Below are 20,091 nucleotides of genomic sequence, written 5' to 3' on the forward strand. Positions count from 1 at the left end.
GAAAAGAAACATATCGAATAGAGTCAAACAGAATAGAATATAATCGAATTAGATATGTACAGGACCGAATGAGAATGAAAAAGATAAATACGATCGATTAGGACAGAATAGGGAGATAGAATATAATCAAATAAGATCGAAAAGAATCGAGTAAAACTAAATGGGATCGAATAAGACAGAATATGATCGAAATAAACCGAACGAGACAGAATAGGACCAAATTGGATCGAATAAGACAGAATAAGATCGAAATAAGACGAATGAGACAGAATAAGATCGAAATAAGACAAACGAATGAGACAGAATAGGATCGAAAAATATCGAATCGTCCAAATGGTTTTGAAATTAAATAAATAGGATTAAATTGAACCGAATAAAATAATAGTATTGAATAAGACAGAATAAGATCGAAATAAGACGAATGAGACAAAGTAGGATCGAATTCGATGGAATAAGAATCGTCTGGATGGAATATGTTCAAATTGGATCGATTAGAATAGGATCGATCAGATTCAAATAAGATCGAATAGGATCGAATAAAATTGAACAGAATCGGATAATGAATAGGGTTGTATAGTTTTGGATATGATCAAATAAAAATGCAAAAGAACTAATTATAACTGAACACGATTGAAGAAAATCGAGAAGAACTGAATTAGATTGAATAAAATCGAATAATACTAAAAAAGATCAAACGCGATCTAATAGAATTTAATAGGACCAAAATAGGATTAGATATGAATGAATGGGATCGAATTATGTCGCGTCTTAGACGAAATCTAGAGTTCTTCTATTCTAACAATGCAATCCAATTCGAACCTATTTGATACGGTATGATCGAATTCGATCCAATTTTATACTTTTTGATTCTATTTGATCCAATTCCATACTTTTTGATCTTATTCGATCCTGTCTCTAATCCAATCCTAATTAATCAGCCTCGATCTTAATGCATTTTCTTCGATCTTTGTCAATTATATTCGATCCTATTCGATTTCCATGCCGTTCCATTTTATCCCGTCATATTCTATAATTTTACCTGCCATAACTTTTTGCCTAAACATTGATTGTATGAATGTAGGGGTTGGAAAAAAAAATGTTTTAAAAGAATTCTTTTATTTTTATTTTTATTTATTTTTTTTTTCGGACGTAAAATAATTGATATATTTTTATTTAATATGATGTATATATATTTTTTTTGTTTTCATATTGATTGGTTCATTACATTTAAGCTGACATACAAGAATACTACTGTAATTATGATAAGATATGAAATTTATTTTGACGAATTATCGATTCATTTATCTGATAAGTTACTATCAAATTGATCTACAAAATAACAAGTATATCTTTTATTGATACAGTTACAGTACTTGCAGTTAATGCATGTTTAATTAATAAAATACAATATTTATTCTTTTACTTTATTGTTCGTTACAATGTTCTTATATATTTTTCAATCACTATTATGTTTTCCGTGATTGTCATACGATAATACTGAGAATAGCATTGTCTAACCGAAATATGCAACACTGATTCATTTATCAGTAAATTATTTATTCCTTTCTATTGATTTTTTTTCAACGTATAAGAAATATATATATATATATATATAAGTTCTCATCGATTCGATAAAATTTTGAATAAATCTTCGGAACAATCGCTATTTAATTTAAACAAATAAAAAAAAAAAAAAAAAGAAAAAAAGAAAAAAAAGAAAAGAAAAAAAAAGAAAAACACAGAAAAAAAAATAATCCATAGAGAAATATTCAGAAAGATTAGAACAAATAGATCGACGATGATACCGAAGATATTAATGTTATTTTTTATTAATTAATCGAACATTAACAGTCGAGATTATTCGAAAAAATCATAGAAAAATTTTCAATATGGATATTAAAAAGGGGTTTTCTTAAATAAAGACAAAATGAAATAAAACTAAACGATAAAAGTCTTACGAAGTCATTTTATTTATTATGTTAATAAAAAGTTATTTTATATGTCATTCAAACTAAATTGTTGAAATAACGCATTTTAAAGTCTCTTATATGTACGCGTTGCTTTCACTCCTGTATTGCTCTCCGTTAAATGCTGAAAATGATAAAACAATGATTGTTTTTATCTTATTCTTATCATCTTAAATTACGTTTGATATTCTCTCTCCCTCTCTCTCTCTCTCTCTCTCTCTCAAACACACACATAAACACACACACACATACACGCACGCGCGAGTACACAATTTTAGATCGATCATACTAACAACTAGAAAAAGTAGATCCTATATATTATGGTGTGATGGAATACTTACGACGGTCATATCGGTATCCGTAAATTCGTAAATTCGAACGCTTTTTACACCTGAACTCAATTTAGTTTCCGTCACAAATTTATCACCATCTTTAGTAGTACGACTCTGAAAAAATTATATCGACGTTTATTTAATTTATTTTCATCTGAGTTAAAAATAAAACCTAAGAGAAATTACGTTAAGTATAACTTTTTTTATACTATTTTAAAATAAAGAATAAATAAATAAATAAATAAATATATATATATATATATATATATATATATATATATTACACACACACAAGTTCTGATAATATTGGCATAACAGTAGGTTTCGCCGTTTTTCTAAATTCTTTTTAGAATTATACAAAATAGGTAAGATTATTTCGTTAAATCGAAAGAAATATCACAAAGATAGCAGAATGTGAAAATGAATAAAAAAAAGAAAATGATATAAATGATGACTGACCTTGAGGGTACCATTGAAAGATGGCATCTTCTCGTCATACTCCTCTCCTAATTTGAAAGTTGTCAGAGCAGTTTTGCCATTGTTCTCAATAGAGACTGACCATTGGTCACCATTTTGAGAGATTTCGATGATCGGTTGGCTGTTCAAAAAGGGTTTCGCCGTTTCGTACTGTCCAATAGCTCGGAGATATTCCTCGAAATTTTCTGAGGAGACGTATTGATACCTTCCATTGATCTGCACCATCTTTCTTCGATTTTATATCTTCTTTTCTTATTTAATTAATTAAATAATTAATTAATTTATTTATTTCTCTTTTTGCTCTTTTACTTTATTCTTCCTCCTTTTTCTTTTTTGCTATCGAACTGTTGTCTTCTTCTCTGTTACAAGGTGGTAGTCGCGTTAGCAATAAGACGTCGAGATTGACCATCCGCTGCTTTTATAACGATTCTTATGGGAGGGGGGATCGACCCCTTCTGTCTTTATCGTTTGCTCGATCATTCTCACTTTGTCGATCACATATGTCTCACTCTATCTATATTGTATATACATACGTATGTATATACAATATATATACATATATATATATATATACTGTGTATATATATATACTGTATATATATATATACTGTATGTACGTCAACGAACGCATGCACATATACATACATACATAGACGCACGTACATCAGACAAAGTTGTTCAATCTACAATGATCTGGCATAAAGAGTATTTTGTGGATTATCGTCGATAAACTAGACTTTGTATCGATATTTATCGTTAATAACAAATTCGTCTATATATATACATATATATATATATTTTTTATTTTTCTTTTTTTACTCATAATACTAACGAAAATCAGGCGTAACAAAAAATTGACAAATTTCACATTATCGCGTGTTATTAATTTAAAACTTACATTTTTCTCTTTCTATTGATATTTCGTATAAATATGAAAAAAAAAAGATCTATCTTGTGGTCATGAAAAATCGATCTTCGATTTAAAGCACACACAATATTAACATACGATATACGAGAGTTCGTCGTTCTCGCTAATTTAACTAACTACTTTAACTAGACAATTAACGTAACGCATTAGCAAATTGGAGCAACGAGTTGAGATTGACCGGTCGGTCTATATTGATAATGTTTCTCAAAATATATCTTGCATATAATATATATATATATATATAGTTATCGTGGCTTATAATCATGTGAAATTTATTATAATATCTATAAGAATATACGAGAATTACGTAATGCATTTGATAATTAGGAAATATATAGAATTTGTTTTGTTTTTTCTTTTTTTTTTTTTTTTTTTTTTTTCAAACAATGATAATCATTATCAAAGAGAAAGTAATAACATAAAAATAATACTTATATTTGACACACTATATCAAAGTCTTTGACTCTTATATATTTTATTTCTGGCCGTCGTGTTCCCTATCATATCTCTGCTGTCTGTGATTTTAATAAAGCCGTCCCCCTTGGGGGAAGGAGAGAGAACGAGAAAGAGAGAGAGAGAGAGAGAGAGAGAGAGAGAGAGAGAGAGAGAGAGAGAGAGATAGAGAGTGAGAGTGAGAAAGAAAGAAAGAGAGATGAGTTTGGTATATGCATGAATTCGAGTTGACGTTCGCACTTAACGGACACGCAGCCATATGTATTAAGTACACCATCGCTCAACGTTGTATGAACAGAGTTGTGTCGTCTAATCAAAAAAAATAAATCAAATATAAAATGTAAAAAATACTATTCGCTTATCACCCGTATTATACTTTTTCTTCATCTTAATAGATATATTAAATCAAAATTGATATAATTTAATCGATATTAATAAAATAAAGGTAAGAAGTTTGTTGTTATTTATCGTAAAATACAATCTTCTCTATACTATCGTCTTTATATCGTGATACAATACGCGATAATTAATTCGCAAGTGTAATAAGATAATATATCCTATTTAAATATATCCTAAGAATATGTTTACGTAATTATAGATATATACATAGAGTTATCAAAAATTCAAGAAGATTTTAATATAATATTAAGATCTTTTAAATGCATCGTTAGCTGAGAAATCTATTTGATTTAACGATCAGAGTAAATTTCTTTCTTTCTTTCTTTCTTTCTTTCTTCTCTCTTTTTTTTTTCTCAAGTTAGGGAACAATATAATACGGTGGTACTCGAGGCTATGACGTCGGGTCTTCCAAGCTATAAGTACGGCCTTGAATTGACAGCTAATTGCCAGTGATGACCATACATCAAAGACCTAGACGATCGGCAGTCACGTGATCTTCCGTTTCATGGGATGAATGAGCTTATTCCCATTAAGGAACCGTACGAGCTTTACGTACGTGTTAACACGTATGTGTAGCACACCTACAAAATCCTTCGAAGTGGCCCGACGGCCAATTGAATTTGTTGCAAGTCTTCCCCTTTTGTTGATCGCGGTCCGCGGCATGATCGATATACAACGGCATTTTAAAAGCACCGTTTGATAAGCGAATGATACTTTGCAGTACCGTGAATTTGCGGAAGTTGGCACTTGTACCGACGTGTATATCCCGATTGGACGACGATCGCACAGGGGGACTCTTAACGCTCGATCGTCGAGAAAGCAAATTTGCTTTACATTAGACTCCGAGAGTATTGTAATGAGATATGCGAATCTATATTTTTCCTTTAAGAAGATAATCTTTCTTTTTTCGATCAAGAAAAAAATCTGACATACTCTTTTCTTTTTTTTTTTTTTTTTTTTTTTTTTTACATACGATTACGATATACTTTCTTAATCGTGATCTTTTTGACAAGGGTCTCCATTTTGAGATCGAAAATATGATAGAAGATTCTAAATTCAGATAAATTCTAATCTTCACTTAGTCTATGATAGCGTGTTGACAATGTGTTTATATAATATTTAATAATTACCAAACACTGGACTTTGTTCTCCGGTGTATAAAATAAAGATGATTATTTAAACGATAAAATCACGAATGGATCTTCATCAAATATGAATGAACAGCGGCGAATGAAAATTATGACAACCGAATGTTGTAATAATAACAGTTTTATTTGCTCTCATTTGCAAAAGATTAAAGATTTGTCCTTTGGTATATTTAATATGGGCTATCGACTAAACTTCATTTTGGCTTGATTTATACGTTTAACTTAGTTTTGCATTTGATCGATTATGCGCTACAAGCTTTCAATAGCTAAAGCTATCAATTATGCTGTGTGTATGTGTGCGAGGTAAAGTTAAAGAAATGTAAAATTACATTTTACATCTTTTGTAAAAGTAAGAAGATTTGAAAAAAAAAAAAAACAAAATATATCTATATCCTCGTCGAACTCTCGTACTTTTCTATTGATTATATCAATAATTCTATTGACAAATCATGTACACGTATCGCGCTTTTATGTGCTCATCTATATAAATTAATAATAAATATTTGTATCTTAATAATTTAACGTTAGAACGCAAAATAGAAAGGAACGTGCATCGCTACCTTTCATTCATTTACGCATTCTTTTGTACATTAAAGTAACGTAGGCAGTTGAGAACATCATCAATATTAAGTACATTACGTTTCGGTGCATGAAATATGAACCGAGAAATTACAATCTGCATAAACAAAATAAAAGAGGTATAAAAGCTCCTATTGCTACAAAGACAGGTAACATAACAGAAGAATCATCGATGGAATAAGGATCTGGAGTACGAGGTCCACTTGTATGCCTACTTCGAACCGTTGATTCTTCTTCATCCTCCTGTATATTGTGATATTCCTCTGCTTCTTGAGGAATTGGACCTAACTGAGGAATATCTACAACATATATCATATATTAAATTACATCAAGATAAAATTATTCTTTTTGTATGAATTACATAAATTTAGATAGATATTCACCTTCTATTTTTCCTTTAATAACTGCAATTGCATTTATTTTAGGATTGTCTCTATAACCCTAAAATGATAATCTTTTATTAGAAATATTTATTAAAATTTAGTCTGAAAACATTTATATATGTATATATATATATATATATAAATTATTACTTTTATAAATTCAACTCTTATTTTTCCTGCTAATATATCAGATTCTTCATCATTATATATTAATTTACCATCTTGCACTTTGAATGGAATATATTCGTCATGTGCAATACCTCTGCCAACTCTTTCAAAAATATCTAAATCTGTGACTACCGTATGATCTCCATTTAATACAACATCAAATACCTGGCAAAATAATATAATTAAAGTATCATTGAATTATCAAATGTATTATATTTACAATTATATCTTATATATGTAATAAACAAATCTTAGATATACCTTCATGTTTGGCGAATTAAAATAGACTTCACAAAACTTTAGGACCATGACATATTCTCCATCTTCGCTTATAGGTATATCGTATCCAAAAGTACTATGATGATAACGTTCTGTCTGATATAATATTTGATCTGCGCTATTGACGCGTCCAATGAGTAACTGTTTCCCATAGTCAGAAGCAGTACCGACTTTTCCCATTAAAGGATCTCTAGCATAACGAATTCCATAACTATCGGTGTGAGATTCACCTCCAGCGTTTACTGCATATATCACTTCTAAACAAAATGAATCTAACACACAGCTGCTCAATATTACTGTACATAACAAGAATAAATGTAACCTCCATTTTAACGGACACATTTTCACCCAATAGTTATCATACGAATTATAATAATTTAACTCTTTTGATATAACAATATGTTCATGACTCGTTTCTTTTAAGTTAAATCGTTCAGTGAACGATGGGGGTTAAGTTTATAAGGCGTTTAAAATAAAACCTGTAAAAAATGATCTACGTAAGATCATATAAATAATAAAAAGAACTACTAAAAATAATAAACATATGATTTGAATGTCTTAGAAACTGTAGATAATATTTAAATTATTAAGAGAAATTATCATATTTTAAAATTCACATGCACCATCGACAGTTGCTAACGGCCATGATTATTATCTATTATCAAAGCTGTATATTCATCATACTTGGCATTACAGTGTCGCATACAACGCCATCTACTTAAAAGTTAGTTCAATTACAAAATCGAATTATCTTTATTTCTATCGACAAAGTAGAAAATACAAAATTTCAATTGATCTATCGAGTATTGCATAAAAATTTATTTCTAACCTAATTGGATTACTGTTCTCGCCATGAACGACGATAGGTAAATATTGCAGTAGATTGTAGTAAACAGAAATAAATTTTTGCGATTCTTTATTGTTAAAACATTTAGTCAATATTATGACGGAAATTAATAGCGCTTGCAGATTTAACTAGAATTATTCTGACTCTTTGTATTTTTCGATAATATTTATAACATACGATTCTTAATAATTTCGTATAAGTAAAAATGTTATATTTCGTATAACTTTCGTATAATTTGAAAATAAATAAAAGAACATCTGTCGACATCCCCTCTCTTCTAATTATATTTCAGGTAGTTCATAAATGATTACCAGAATGACTGCTGCTACGTTTTACATGTCATACGCTTCGGTACTTAGCGAAGAACGCTCATTTAATCGGTCATAACATCAGAACTAAAATTTTTCTTTGAAACTTTGGGAACATATTCTTCAATAGTTTCATTAATAATTTATGGAATAAAAAAGAGTTCAATGTTTATTGGAAAAGATTTCGAATTATATTTTGTGCTATAAAAAATCTGAATGTATGAATCTGAAATATGAAAATCTGAAATATGAATTAACATATCAAATGAATTATAATATTGATTAGGAAATTTAAATTTGCAAATTTAGATTGACATTATAAATAATATATTTTAAACTCTTGATTTCACTTAAAGCACATTCATAAATATTTAAATGAGATATATATAAGAGTATTTGAAAATATATTTTTTGTATTTTATACTTTTTGTAAAACATAAGACAGCAGAGATATTGTAAAAAAAAATTCAAATTTTTTTCTTCTTTACATCTTCATAGCCAGCCAATATATTTCAATTTTTTAATCTTTCTAATATTTACATTTGATATGATTTACATATAAGAAAATAATTTATCAATAAAAAAACCACTTCACCTCCAGCATTTACTGTATATCATCTCTAAATAAAATGAATCTAATGCACAGCTATTCAATATCACTTTAAATAATAAGAATCTCCATTTTAACGGATACATTATTACCCAATAATTTATAATAACAATTCAATTCTTTTCAAATAACATGTTCATAACTTGTCTCTTTTAAGATTGTTCACTTAACTTCCGTTACTAATGTATGCGATTACAGCGACAAATATGGACAGAACATGAACTACAAACGAAACACTGTCTTCACTGTGCATTTATTTAATCGGTATACAAGTTTGATAGATAATGACTCTCTCGCGCGTAATTAAACAAATGAGTTAATGTATGACAGAAATTTTCGCATATAGTAAAAATAGTATTAGATTTGACAAAAGTGGGATAAGACTATATGTCAAATTATATTTTTCTGAAGATAGATTAATAGAAAAGTGTTTTTTAATTGTACGAATTTAATATTTTTTGTTTCTAGTTAAATTTACATAAATAGCTGATGCGTATTTAAGCAAAATTAGGTTGATTTACTTGCGATGGAATATAAAACATATAAGAGACAATAAAAAGAACAGTAGAAAGTAAGCAACCTGATCCATATCTTGAATTCTGAAATATGTGGATATGATGATGAACATAAGTTGAATAGAAAATACAGGTATTTAATTTTTAAGCGTAAATTAAAATAAATAAAGAAATAAATAAGAATAAATAAGAAGTAATAAGAATAAGTAAAAATAAATGAGCATGAATGAGAACAAATAAGAATAATAAAGAAATTAGAATACTTTATTGCCTTTCTCTAAGAAATTATTTTAGAATTCTATTATATCTAATCAATTTATCTACAGAAATATGATTAACAATGGAAAATGTAAATATTAATAAGTTTTAGTTAGAAATAGAGAGAAAAGATACTGAAAACAGATTAAACTATATAGCCATTCGCCTGGTAGTCCTTGAATCGAATTAGATTTTGATAGATCGCAAGTAATACGGACACAAGTTTCATTACATAGAAATTACCGCATGTGGAGATTCATAAGCTGATAGTGATTACTCTAAGTACATTCTCACGATTGGCGAAAAAACATATACATATTAACGGAAAGATCAGTCCTTGCTTAGGAATAGCAGAACCGTTACAACATTAGAAATTCTATTATCATTATTGTGAATATTCATGTTTTCGAAATTTAAAATATTATAACAGAATTTATCACGCTCGCTAATATGCTCATGAATATTCTCCCTACTTTATATGCATGAAGAAAAAGAGATATTCTTTATCTGCATATTAATAGTTAATTATTTTTTATTTATATTGACTTTATCCAATTTTACTTTACCGACCGATGATAATAGATTTTTATCAAATTGATGATACAGTAGATTTTCTATTTACCGACTTATGTTAAAATTGATTCCTTCCTATCGATAAAACAGATTCCTATTAACGAGAATTTGAAATGTATATATGTGATTCTTTTGAAAGAAATAATGCATAACATAAAGATGCAACATTATTATACTACTATAAGTAATAATTGTTTAATTTACTTTTATATTTGTTCTCTTCAATAAAGCTTTATATATATATATATATATATATATATATATATATACATATACATATATCGATAAATTTATCAGATAAGAATTTTATTTTCGAAAAAAGGAACAAAAAAAATATTTAGGAAATGGCACTTCTCTTTTTTTCTTTTCCTCTCTTTCTCTCTCTTTCTCTCTGCTACGCATATGCTACGAGCGAAAGGTGATGAACAAGCCGGGACGCGTCACAGTCGATGACGATTTCATTCAGACATCTGTAAAAATGAAATTACGAATCTTACTCGATCTTTTTTATATTTGGCCCATAAAAAGTACGGTAAGTGTGATTTGTACTTCTTACATATACGTGCCACGATATATGTATCACGAGCTTAATTCATATATCGTATATTAAGCTCGCAAAGAGTATCTCTAGTCTCACATAATATTATTGACCAAAGGAAAATGATTTAATTCAAGTAATTATTAATTAAAATAAATAAAACTATTTGCCTATTTCTTTTTATTATTTACATATGTGACATTATTTTATTTTTTATTTGTGTGCTCTTTTTTACGATTATGGTATATATATGATCATTATGAGTGAAAAATATTAAACAAATTTTTGTCAGAATATTAACATATGATTGGACGATTTCAATTCTTGCGAAATATTTCGTGACCAATCAGAATGCATGGTTGATAAGAAATCTGTGTGTTTACACTAGGGATGTTTGTAATTGGAAAGCATTCACTATTTATTTGGCACCGGAATATGCGCAAGTGCAATACAATACAAGTTAGAATGAAGGAAACTTGTGTTTAAGAGAAGTTTAATTTTAATATTGAATGTGTTCTCAATAAAAATGAGTAGTGTTAAACTTGATGTATTGTGGTCACCAGTTCATTCAAATAAATTTATTACATGGGGAACAGAAATATGTCTTTACGAAGTTGCAGATATAAAAGATGGTATAAGACAATTATGTGAGTATGTGATTATCAAAGAAATTGATAAAAGAATATTTATTTGTTTATTTAAATTTCTACTCGATTTTCTTGTATGTCATATTATATATATATATGAAATACCATTATACATGATTTAAAATGTGTATTTAAAGTGTTTTATATTTTTTATTTTACATAGGTATTAAACTTTCTGATTCTACTGTCGCTCATCTATTAGCAACAAATACAAATCATCATTACGTTAAATGTATTGATATATATCCTCAAGCAGAATTAGATATATTATTGGCAGTCGGGCAAGACGATGGAAAAGTTGTTTTAACTACGTTTGGCCCAACTGTATTTGATTCTTATGGTTATGCTGGTAAAGAACTTGGTAAGAAATCGAAATGTTTTTCTTATATGAAACATTTAATATACCAAATTAGTATTTATTTATAAATTTCTTTAGTTCCTAAACACGCAAGACAATGTAATGCTGTAGCATGGAATCCAGTAGATTCAAATTTAATAGTTACTGGTTTAGATAAGCATCGAACTGATCACTCTATTCTTCTGTGGGATATAACTAAAAATTCTGAAAGAATTTATCATAACAATACTCAAGCGGATCCAAATAGGCCAGTAGCAGAATTGGCTGTATCAGAAGTAATACATTCATTTGATTGGTTTAAAAGTCAACCAAAATGTTTAGTTGCTGGTGCTAATAATAAACAATTAAAAATGATTGATTTTCGAGGTACTAACATAACATAAATAATTAAATTAATTATATATAATATCCTCTAATATTGTTTATTGAATTTTTTATTCAGATTCTGCTAAAGTAGTGAATGCTGCTCCTACAAAAGCAGTATATGACTTATCAGTAAATCCACATAATAACAATTATCTTCTTTCACACGTTGATAATCAAATTACTATATGGGATACACGATGGTTTGAGAAAGCTGTTCTTACTTTATCACAAGGAAAACCAGTTACAAAAGTTTTATGGTGCCCAACAAGGCATAACTTATTGGGAGCATTACAGAAAGATTCAGGTATTATTCTATTTAATATAAAAAATCTATTTTCAGATAAGATTGATATAAAATTTTTTTTTCTTTGAATTGCAGTGGCATTACACTTATATGATATACAGCATTGTGGAATGGGAGGAGGAGAGGATGCAGAACTTGGTGCACTGGAAAGAACAGTAGCACCACCATGGCATAGTCCAGTTAGTTTTGCATGGCATCCAACACATGCATATCGTTTATTAGCAATATCCCAACAAGGTTTGTCTTTGTAAAAAAAAAATAAAGAAAAAAAAATCTGATAATATATATCATTTCTTTATATTACAGGACTTACAGATTATACAGTTTGTGAAAGAATTACAGTTAATTGGTCTACTAGATCTTACATGGCATGGAATCATGCTTCAAAATCATTTAAATATATTTGTAGTAATGATAATATTTATAAGTCTATCGATGACATTTCTATTCTGACTAAAACAAGAGCTTTAGCAGACTATGGATTACTAGTGAGTCCATAAAAAATTATGATTTATATGTGACATGTTTTTTTTTTTAAATATACAATAAGTTATTTATTAATTACAGCCTGAATTGGCACAAAACGGCGAATTAGCTGAAAATGATACTCTTAAAAATTTATGGCAATGGTTGTATCTAAGTCGTTCTCTTGTAGAAGATGGAACTGTACTAAGTCCAGATAATAAGCATCCTGGTGTAAGGTAACATAAACTTATGCAATAATATAATTGCATATATTAATATATATGTATATATATATATATATATATATATATATATATATATATATGTATATTTATCTTAGAACCCTTTTGAAATTGGATGGACAGCAAAATTCTAATAATGGTTTATTAAAATCAGAACTTACTCATCGGCCCTGGGCAGATATAGGTTCCACTCATACTGCTAAGATTTATAGGTAATCTGTGCAGGTAGAAAATACTACTTTATGTCATAAATGATCAATTTGTGATCAAAAAAAGAATTATATTATCATGTGAACAAAGTATACGATATAATTATATATAAATATTCTCATAAATATAGGTCTGCAGATAGAGATAAAGGTCTGCTATTATGTGGTTGGAGATTTGAAAAAGATACAAATGCTCCATATGAAAATCTATTCTTAGATAGATTGGTAAGAGAAGGAGCATATCCCAGAGCTGCTGCAATAGCTGTTTTCAATCTTTGTTTGCGACAAGCTATAGAAATATTAAATCGTGGTGCTAGAAAAATGTCAATAGCTACAAATTTAAATATTGTTGCTATGGCAATATCTGGCTTTTCAGAAGATAGAAATAGCATGTGGAGAGAGTCATGTTTAAAATCTAGATGCCAGCTCTCTGACCCTTACTTAAGAGCTACATTTGCTTTTTTGACAGCAGATAATGATTCATATGAGAATGTACTTGTAAGTAAATTTTTTTTTTCGTGTAATTTTTTTATAAGAAGTTATAATTATTAATTCATTTATTTATATAATTATAGAATGAAAATGGTATGGCAGTAGAGGACAGAGTTGCATTTGCTCTTATGTTTTTACCAGATAATAAATTAATTGAGTATATAAAAAGATTAACACAAAACTTAGTCGATGAAGGGAATTTAGCAGGTTTTCTTTTGACAGGTATAGTGCCATTAAATTGAATAATAATAATACGAATTATAATTGTTATGCTATAATTAATCTAATTACTACAATTTATATAATTGTTATTTTTTAGGAGCAAGTTTAGAAGGTATTAAATTATTAAATAGGTATTTAGAAATATCTGGAGATGTACAAAGTTGTAGTCTTATAGCTATTAGAGCATTATCATCTAAATTACTTCAAGAGAATCAAGTTCAAGTATGGATAGCTAGGTACAATAATAATAATAATAGTAATGAAATTGCAATTATAAGTATAGAGATATTTTATAGTATATTTTTTATATTGGATATTATAGTTATAGAGATCTATTAAATGCTTGGAAAATGTGGAATCAACGAGCTCACTTTGATATTGCTATGAGAGCTTCTACAAATGAAAAACCACCTCCACAAATATATGTTTCTTGTAATTTCTGTGGTAAAAGTATTTCTGCTTTTATGCAAGGACTTAGTAGAGCTAGAGGACCATTTGGCAGATTAGGAAGTACTTCTAATAAACTAAAGGTAACATTTGTGGATCTTGAAGCGTCAAAATAAATATATAAAATAATATTTGTCTTTGATTGTTTTAGATGTCTTCATGTCCTAGTTGTCGAAAACCATTACCACGATGTGCAATTTGTTTAATGCATATGGGTACTGTTAGTGGAATTCAAATGACTTCTGCTGGAATAAATAGAAATGAGGATGATAATAAACTTACAGAATTTAATAATTGGTTCACATGGTGTCAAACATGCAGACATGGTGGTCATGCTGATCATATAACCCATTGGTTTCGGTAATATAAAAAGATTTATTAATTTTATATAATTTCAATCAAAAATTATATAAATTGACGAAATTAATATTTTATATGCTTAAATTTATGAAGTTTCATATTATAAATGAAATTCAATATTACAGACAACATTCTGAATGCCCAGTAACATCTTGTACATGTAGATGTTTTTCATTGGATGCATCCTGTAAAATAGGAGCGAGTGTTATGTAAATAAATGTGTACATACGTACATATTGTACAGTCCTATAATATTAAATACATATATTTAGATTAAAAAGACTACATTATATATATCTCTCTCTCTTTCTCTCTCTCTCTCTCTCTCTCTATATATATATATATATATATATATATATATATATATATATATATATTAATTTAATTATATATATTTGATAGAAAAGTTGATTATCTCAACTTACATTAAGATTTTAAAAATAAGTATTTTGTTTTAATAAAATATATTATTAATTCTTATTATATTATTCTTTTTACAAATAATTATACCCTATATTTTTACTTATTCAATTTATATTTTATTTGAAAACGATAGAAATATTAATACATATTATTTTTTTTTTCATTTACACAATTTCACACAAAATTTAATATCCTGAGTCACTTTCAGATATCATCCATTTTTTTGTTCCTAATACATTCAACACAGCAAGAAGATCATTGTATTGATTTGTCTCTGTAATAAGTAAAACTTTTAACTATTTTAGAACTATATTATATGTGTCATTGAGTAAATGAAAAAATATAATGAACTTACGAAATTTTGCTGTCATATTTGAAGGGAAAAGGATATAACTGTTGCATGACATAGTACCTTTAGATTGTACAGTTCCATGTATTTCTATATAACCTTCTGCATTAATATCAAGAGCTTCATTTAATGTTACATTTATTTGTACACCATCCGTTGTAAGAAGTTCTATATTTCTTCCATTTGAACTTTTCTGTAAAAATGAATTGTGAATGAAATTATAATTATTTACATATGCTTTAATAATTATTAAGAACAAAATCTTATGAATAACGATCAAATAAAATATGATATTATATTGTAAAATTATTTTGTAATTATTAAAATATTTTATATTATATATTATTAATGTAATATTTATAAAGACGGTTAATGGTTCTTACACGGTTAATCGTTCCGAGTAAAATAACTTCCTCTCCTATATTTTGCCCTAAATAACGTCCATTAATACGTTTCTTTGCCATTTTCTCTTTCTTTTTATTTATAATATAATTTATTATTTAGAAATACCAAATAATAACCATTAAACAAATCTAACCATTATTTTTATTAGCAAAGAGCGGGATAAACTATATTTCATATTTTATTTTTCACTTACGCCCTCTATTATAGTCATCGATGATGTCGACATAATAGAGTAGACTACGTGTATCCCAAAGCAGTCTATAATAAAAATATGATGCTTGATTAGAAGTGAACTCTTTTGAAGTGAACTGATCGTGTATACAGGGTTTAAGATAGCCAAGCCTATGTAAAATATCTGGTTATTTCTGAGAAAGATAAGGTGCTGATCTTGTATCATTAGACAGATTGTTTAATTTAATAAATATATCTTTATATTTATACTGGTACTGATCTTGTGCTAAGAAAAAACGTGCATATGTGATTTATTACATTAATTATTTCTTGCCATTGTACATAAATTACATTTCTATTAGTTTGTATTCAAAGAAAGTTTCTTAAAAGAAGTCTAAATGGTCAAAATGACACCTCAGGATGAAGGAAAGATAAGACAAGGGTTGGCAAAGGCAAGTTTTATATGTAAAATTTTGAAATTACATTAAATCGAATATATTTCATTGGTTATATATTTATTTTATTAAAATTTTGAATATTTTAGTATCAAAGTCCAGAAATTACAAAAACTCAGGTTCTAAATGTTTTGTCAACGTATAAAGGTTTGCAATATGAAATAAAACCATTTGGTAAGTTATGATTTAAAAGACTATTTACATGTATCTATAGTAGTATGTATAAATGTTATCATTATAAAATGATTTTAAAATGTTAACAATTTATGTTACTCTTGTGTTATCTACAGTATTTGTGGATGGAACTCAAAAGGAATTATTCAATTTACAAGGGACAATACCTGTTACATATAAAGGTAATTATATGTATACAAAAGATAATTAACATAAAACCATCTAATTAGAGTTAATTTTTTTTTGTATAAACTTTACAGGAAGTCGTTACAATATCCCAATATGTATATGGTTAATGGATACATATCCAAATAATGCACCAATATGTTATGTTAAACCAACATCAGATATGAGTATTAAAGTTAGTATGTATGTTGATCATAATGGCCAAATTTATTTACCGTATCTTCATGATTGGTTACCAGTAAGTAATAGATTCGAATCTTTATGTTAATAGTATAAAAAGGAGTATTTTCTTTCTCATTTTTATTCATTTAGCATACTTCTGATTTACTTGGTTTGATACAAGTAATGGTCGTGACATTTGGAGAGCAGCCACCTGTATATGCTAATTCACGTAGTGACACACAAATAAATACATCACCATATCCTATCCAACGTAAGAATAATCTTTTTTTTTTTTTAATACGAATATGTTAGATATTACGAATTGATATATTCATTTTATTCAATAAAAGTGAATTATTACATGTTAATTTAATATTATTATTGCGTGTATTTGATTAGCTTTCATGCCAGTACCTGGTACAGGATCTACTATGCCAGGAAGTGGATTTATGCCATATCCACCAAATTCACAATATAACACTGGAAGTAATATGTATCCTCCCTATCCAACGTCTGTTACATCAAGTATTCCATATCCAGGTTATGGAATGTATCAGAGTGGTGGTTTAAATTATCCAGGACAAGGACATAGTGGTTCTTATCCTTATCCACCTGCTACACAGCCAGTGAGCTATATTTATGAACTTTGATAAATTATTTAATATTATGAGAAATTAGAAATGATCAAAGATTTATTTTACAAGTCGCCCACAGTACCAGGAAGTTCTGGTGGAAGTTCTGGTACTATCACGGAAGAGCATATTCGGGCATCTTTAGTCTCTGCTGTAGAAGATAAATTACGTCGCAGATTAAGAGAACAATTTTCTCAATTGCAAGCAGAACTTGAAACGTTGCGTCGTACTCAGCAAGAACTTAATAGCGGTTCTGCTTATCTTTCAGAGTTATTTGATAAATTAAATAAGGAAAAGGCAGAACTCGAAAAGAATACAATTATTCTCCAAGACAAAGAGGCTGAATTAGAAAAGGAAATAGCAAAACTTTCTGATAATCAGTCGATAGATGTCGACGAAGCTGTAACTACTATTGCTCCATTATATAAACAGTGAGTTTTTTTATATAAATATTCTTCATCTTTTTTTTTTTCTTTTATCATGCATAATAATTATATATATATATATATATATATATATATATATATATATATATATTTTTTTTTTTTTTTTCTTTTTAGGATGCTTAATGCATTTGCTGAAGAAGCTGCTACAGAGGATGCTATATATTATCTCGCAGAGGGATTGCGCTCTGGTATTATAGATTTGGATGCCTTCCTTAAACAAGTGCGACAACTTTCACGTAGACAATTTATGCTTAGAGCTCTTATGCAACGATGTCGTCAGAAAGCTGGACTGGCAGGTTGAACTGTCATAAATTTCTATATTAAAATCTTTTATTATTTGTATTTGTAACAAAGTATATAATTTTCACATTGTGCAAAAACATGAAAAGTGCATTGTATGCATCAGTTGTAGTAGAAAAACCGGTTATGTTGTAAAGTCTATGATAGTTTATCGATATGTATAATATTCCTTCGAACAAAATACATTTTTACAAATTTTCCTATATCGTTAGTGCAATCATCGATATGTTATCAACATAAGAATAAATAACGCACCCAAGATGTTATATAAATGATTTATGTTATACTATTCTAAATATCACGCTAGGTAATATAGAATAAAAGAACACATTCATAATATAAAAAAGATACTCAATAATGTTTTTTATTTAATTTAACGTATTAATAATAATGGATTTCATGTGATAAGTTTTCCTGCTCTTTCATTTTATAAATATATTTTGTCATTCCAACGAATGTTACGTATTTATTTTCTTTCTCATTGATCAAACTGGAAAAAAAAGAAGAACTATATTTCTAAAGATTCTTCTATGAACATTAATTTATGATATAATGTGTTATAACCTATAACGATCTTACCTAAAATATTCATACATATATTCCCACGCATAAGAGTAAAAATAATACACCAAATCCAGAAAATATAGCTGCTACTAAAGAGATTAATAATTCTTTGAATATATCTCTTGTGAATTTGGTGCTGGTAACTTCGTATACGAAGAACCATGCTGTGAAAAATATTCCAATTCCAAGTAATACTATCGCAAGCAGTGAAAAAACAGCTGGATTTACCGGCGAGACATATCTTGTCATAGATTCAATTTCCATCTAAATAAATATAATTATATGATTAATACAAGACATAACAAAGTATCGTTTATTTTTCATAAAGAAGGAAAAATAAAAATAACCTAAAACGATAAAATCGAGAAGGAATATTAATCAAAATGAAATAAATATGTTTTATGAGAAGAATTTATATAAAATTTACCATTTTTAAAATGATATCTATTACGACGTGGCTCGTTGTCACTTGACAAACTCAACGCTATTCAAAGCTCTTTATGTATGGTATCATACAAATGAAATAAGAACATGAATTACAAAGATTCAATTAGATATGACTGTGGAATGAAAATATCGATATGTTAAATGAATCGATAGTGTAACGATATATCGATACATTTTTATCGATCTATAAAATTGCGCGAATTTTATACGAATTTTAAATTTGACATTTCTTATATGACGTTTGTCCAAATTTACAAGATGAATAAAATTCTTCGTAATTTTGTAATATCAGTTTTCGATATAAACGATTTTATATTAATTATAATTTTTAATTGAATTAATTATATTAAATGATATGATATGATACAATAATAAAAAGAATACACACACACACACACGCAAATATATTTGTTATTGAGAAATATACTTGTATCGAAAAAAAAAAAATGAACAAGGAAGTATAATATTTTTAGAAAAAGAATATTTACATCGTAAAATTCGTT

General features: G+C 27.8%; 6 protein-coding genes across 6 annotated transcripts; 2 read left to right on the forward strand and 4 right to left on the reverse strand.

Annotated features, from left to right (window-relative positions):
* Window positions 1-1,946: 1,946 nt before the first annotated feature.
* On the reverse strand, window positions 1,947-3,001 carry Fabpl (FABP-like protein). Its single transcript, XM_035879846.2, has 3 exons — window positions 2,759-3,001; window positions 2,309-2,413; window positions 1,947-2,091 (listed from the first exon to the last, which is right to left on the reverse strand). Exons 1-3 carry the CDS (start codon window positions 2,999-3,001, stop codon window positions 2,035-2,037), a joined length of 405 nt encoding a protein of 134 aa, XP_035735739.1. The 3' UTR covers window positions 1,947-2,034.
* Window positions 3,002-5,862: 2,861 nt separating this feature from the next.
* LOC118447647 (malectin-A) lies at window positions 5,863-7,779 on the reverse strand. Its single transcript, XM_035879841.2, has 4 exons — window positions 7,096-7,779; window positions 6,817-6,999; window positions 6,667-6,724; window positions 5,863-6,582 (listed from the first exon to the last, which is right to left on the reverse strand). The coding sequence occupies exons 1-4, from the start codon at window positions 7,453-7,455 to the stop codon at window positions 6,374-6,376; spliced, it is 810 nt and encodes a 269-aa protein (XP_035735734.1). The 5' UTR covers window positions 7,456-7,779; the 3' UTR covers window positions 5,863-6,373.
* A 2,857-nt stretch (window positions 7,780-10,636) lies between these two features.
* Window positions 10,637-15,166, forward strand: mio (GATOR complex protein mio). The gene is made up of 15 exons (XM_035879757.2): window positions 10,637-10,756; window positions 11,151-11,409; window positions 11,573-11,770; window positions 11,846-12,133; window positions 12,210-12,437; window positions 12,513-12,674; window positions 12,744-12,925; window positions 13,005-13,138; window positions 13,243-13,356; window positions 13,485-13,851; window positions 13,929-14,067; window positions 14,165-14,303; window positions 14,390-14,597; window positions 14,666-14,874; window positions 15,000-15,166. The coding sequence occupies exons 2-15, from the start codon at window positions 11,289-11,291 to the stop codon at window positions 15,085-15,087; spliced, it is 2,577 nt and encodes an 858-aa protein (XP_035735650.2). The 5' UTR covers window positions 10,637-10,756; window positions 11,151-11,288; the 3' UTR covers window positions 15,088-15,166.
* A 247-nt stretch (window positions 15,167-15,413) lies between these two features.
* On the reverse strand, window positions 15,414-16,285 carry LOC118447618 (replication protein A 14 kDa subunit). Its single transcript, XM_035879749.2, has 3 exons — window positions 16,030-16,285; window positions 15,653-15,839; window positions 15,414-15,571 (listed from the first exon to the last, which is right to left on the reverse strand). The coding sequence occupies exons 1-3, from the start codon at window positions 16,108-16,110 to the stop codon at window positions 15,483-15,485; spliced, it is 357 nt and encodes a 118-aa protein (XP_035735642.1). The 5' UTR covers window positions 16,111-16,285; the 3' UTR covers window positions 15,414-15,482.
* A 32-nt stretch (window positions 16,286-16,317) lies between these two features.
* On the forward strand, window positions 16,318-19,069 carry TSG101 (tumor susceptibility gene 101). Its single transcript, XM_035879748.2, has 8 exons — window positions 16,318-16,674; window positions 16,767-16,851; window positions 16,968-17,033; window positions 17,112-17,275; window positions 17,350-17,470; window positions 17,599-17,825; window positions 17,904-18,262; window positions 18,392-19,069. The coding sequence occupies exons 1-8, from the start codon at window positions 16,621-16,623 to the stop codon at window positions 18,576-18,578; spliced, it is 1,263 nt and encodes a 420-aa protein (XP_035735641.1). The 5' UTR covers window positions 16,318-16,620; the 3' UTR covers window positions 18,579-19,069.
* kud (oligosaccharyltransferase subunit 5 kud) lies at window positions 18,921-19,697 on the reverse strand. Its single transcript, XM_035879750.2, has 3 exons — window positions 19,569-19,697; window positions 19,157-19,405; window positions 18,921-19,067 (listed from the first exon to the last, which is right to left on the reverse strand). The coding sequence occupies exons 1-2, from the start codon at window positions 19,569-19,571 to the stop codon at window positions 19,166-19,168; spliced, it is 243 nt and encodes an 80-aa protein (XP_035735643.1). The 5' UTR covers window positions 19,572-19,697; the 3' UTR covers window positions 18,921-19,067; window positions 19,157-19,165.
* Window positions 19,698-20,091: the final 394 nt, after the last annotated feature.

The sequence above is a fragment of the Vespa mandarinia genome, chromosome 1 (assembly GCF_050613455.1).
Source record: "Vespa mandarinia isolate Hongniang chromosome 1, ASM5061345v1, whole genome shotgun sequence".
NCBI lineage: Eukaryota > Metazoa > Arthropoda > Insecta > Hymenoptera > Vespidae > Vespa > Vespa mandarinia.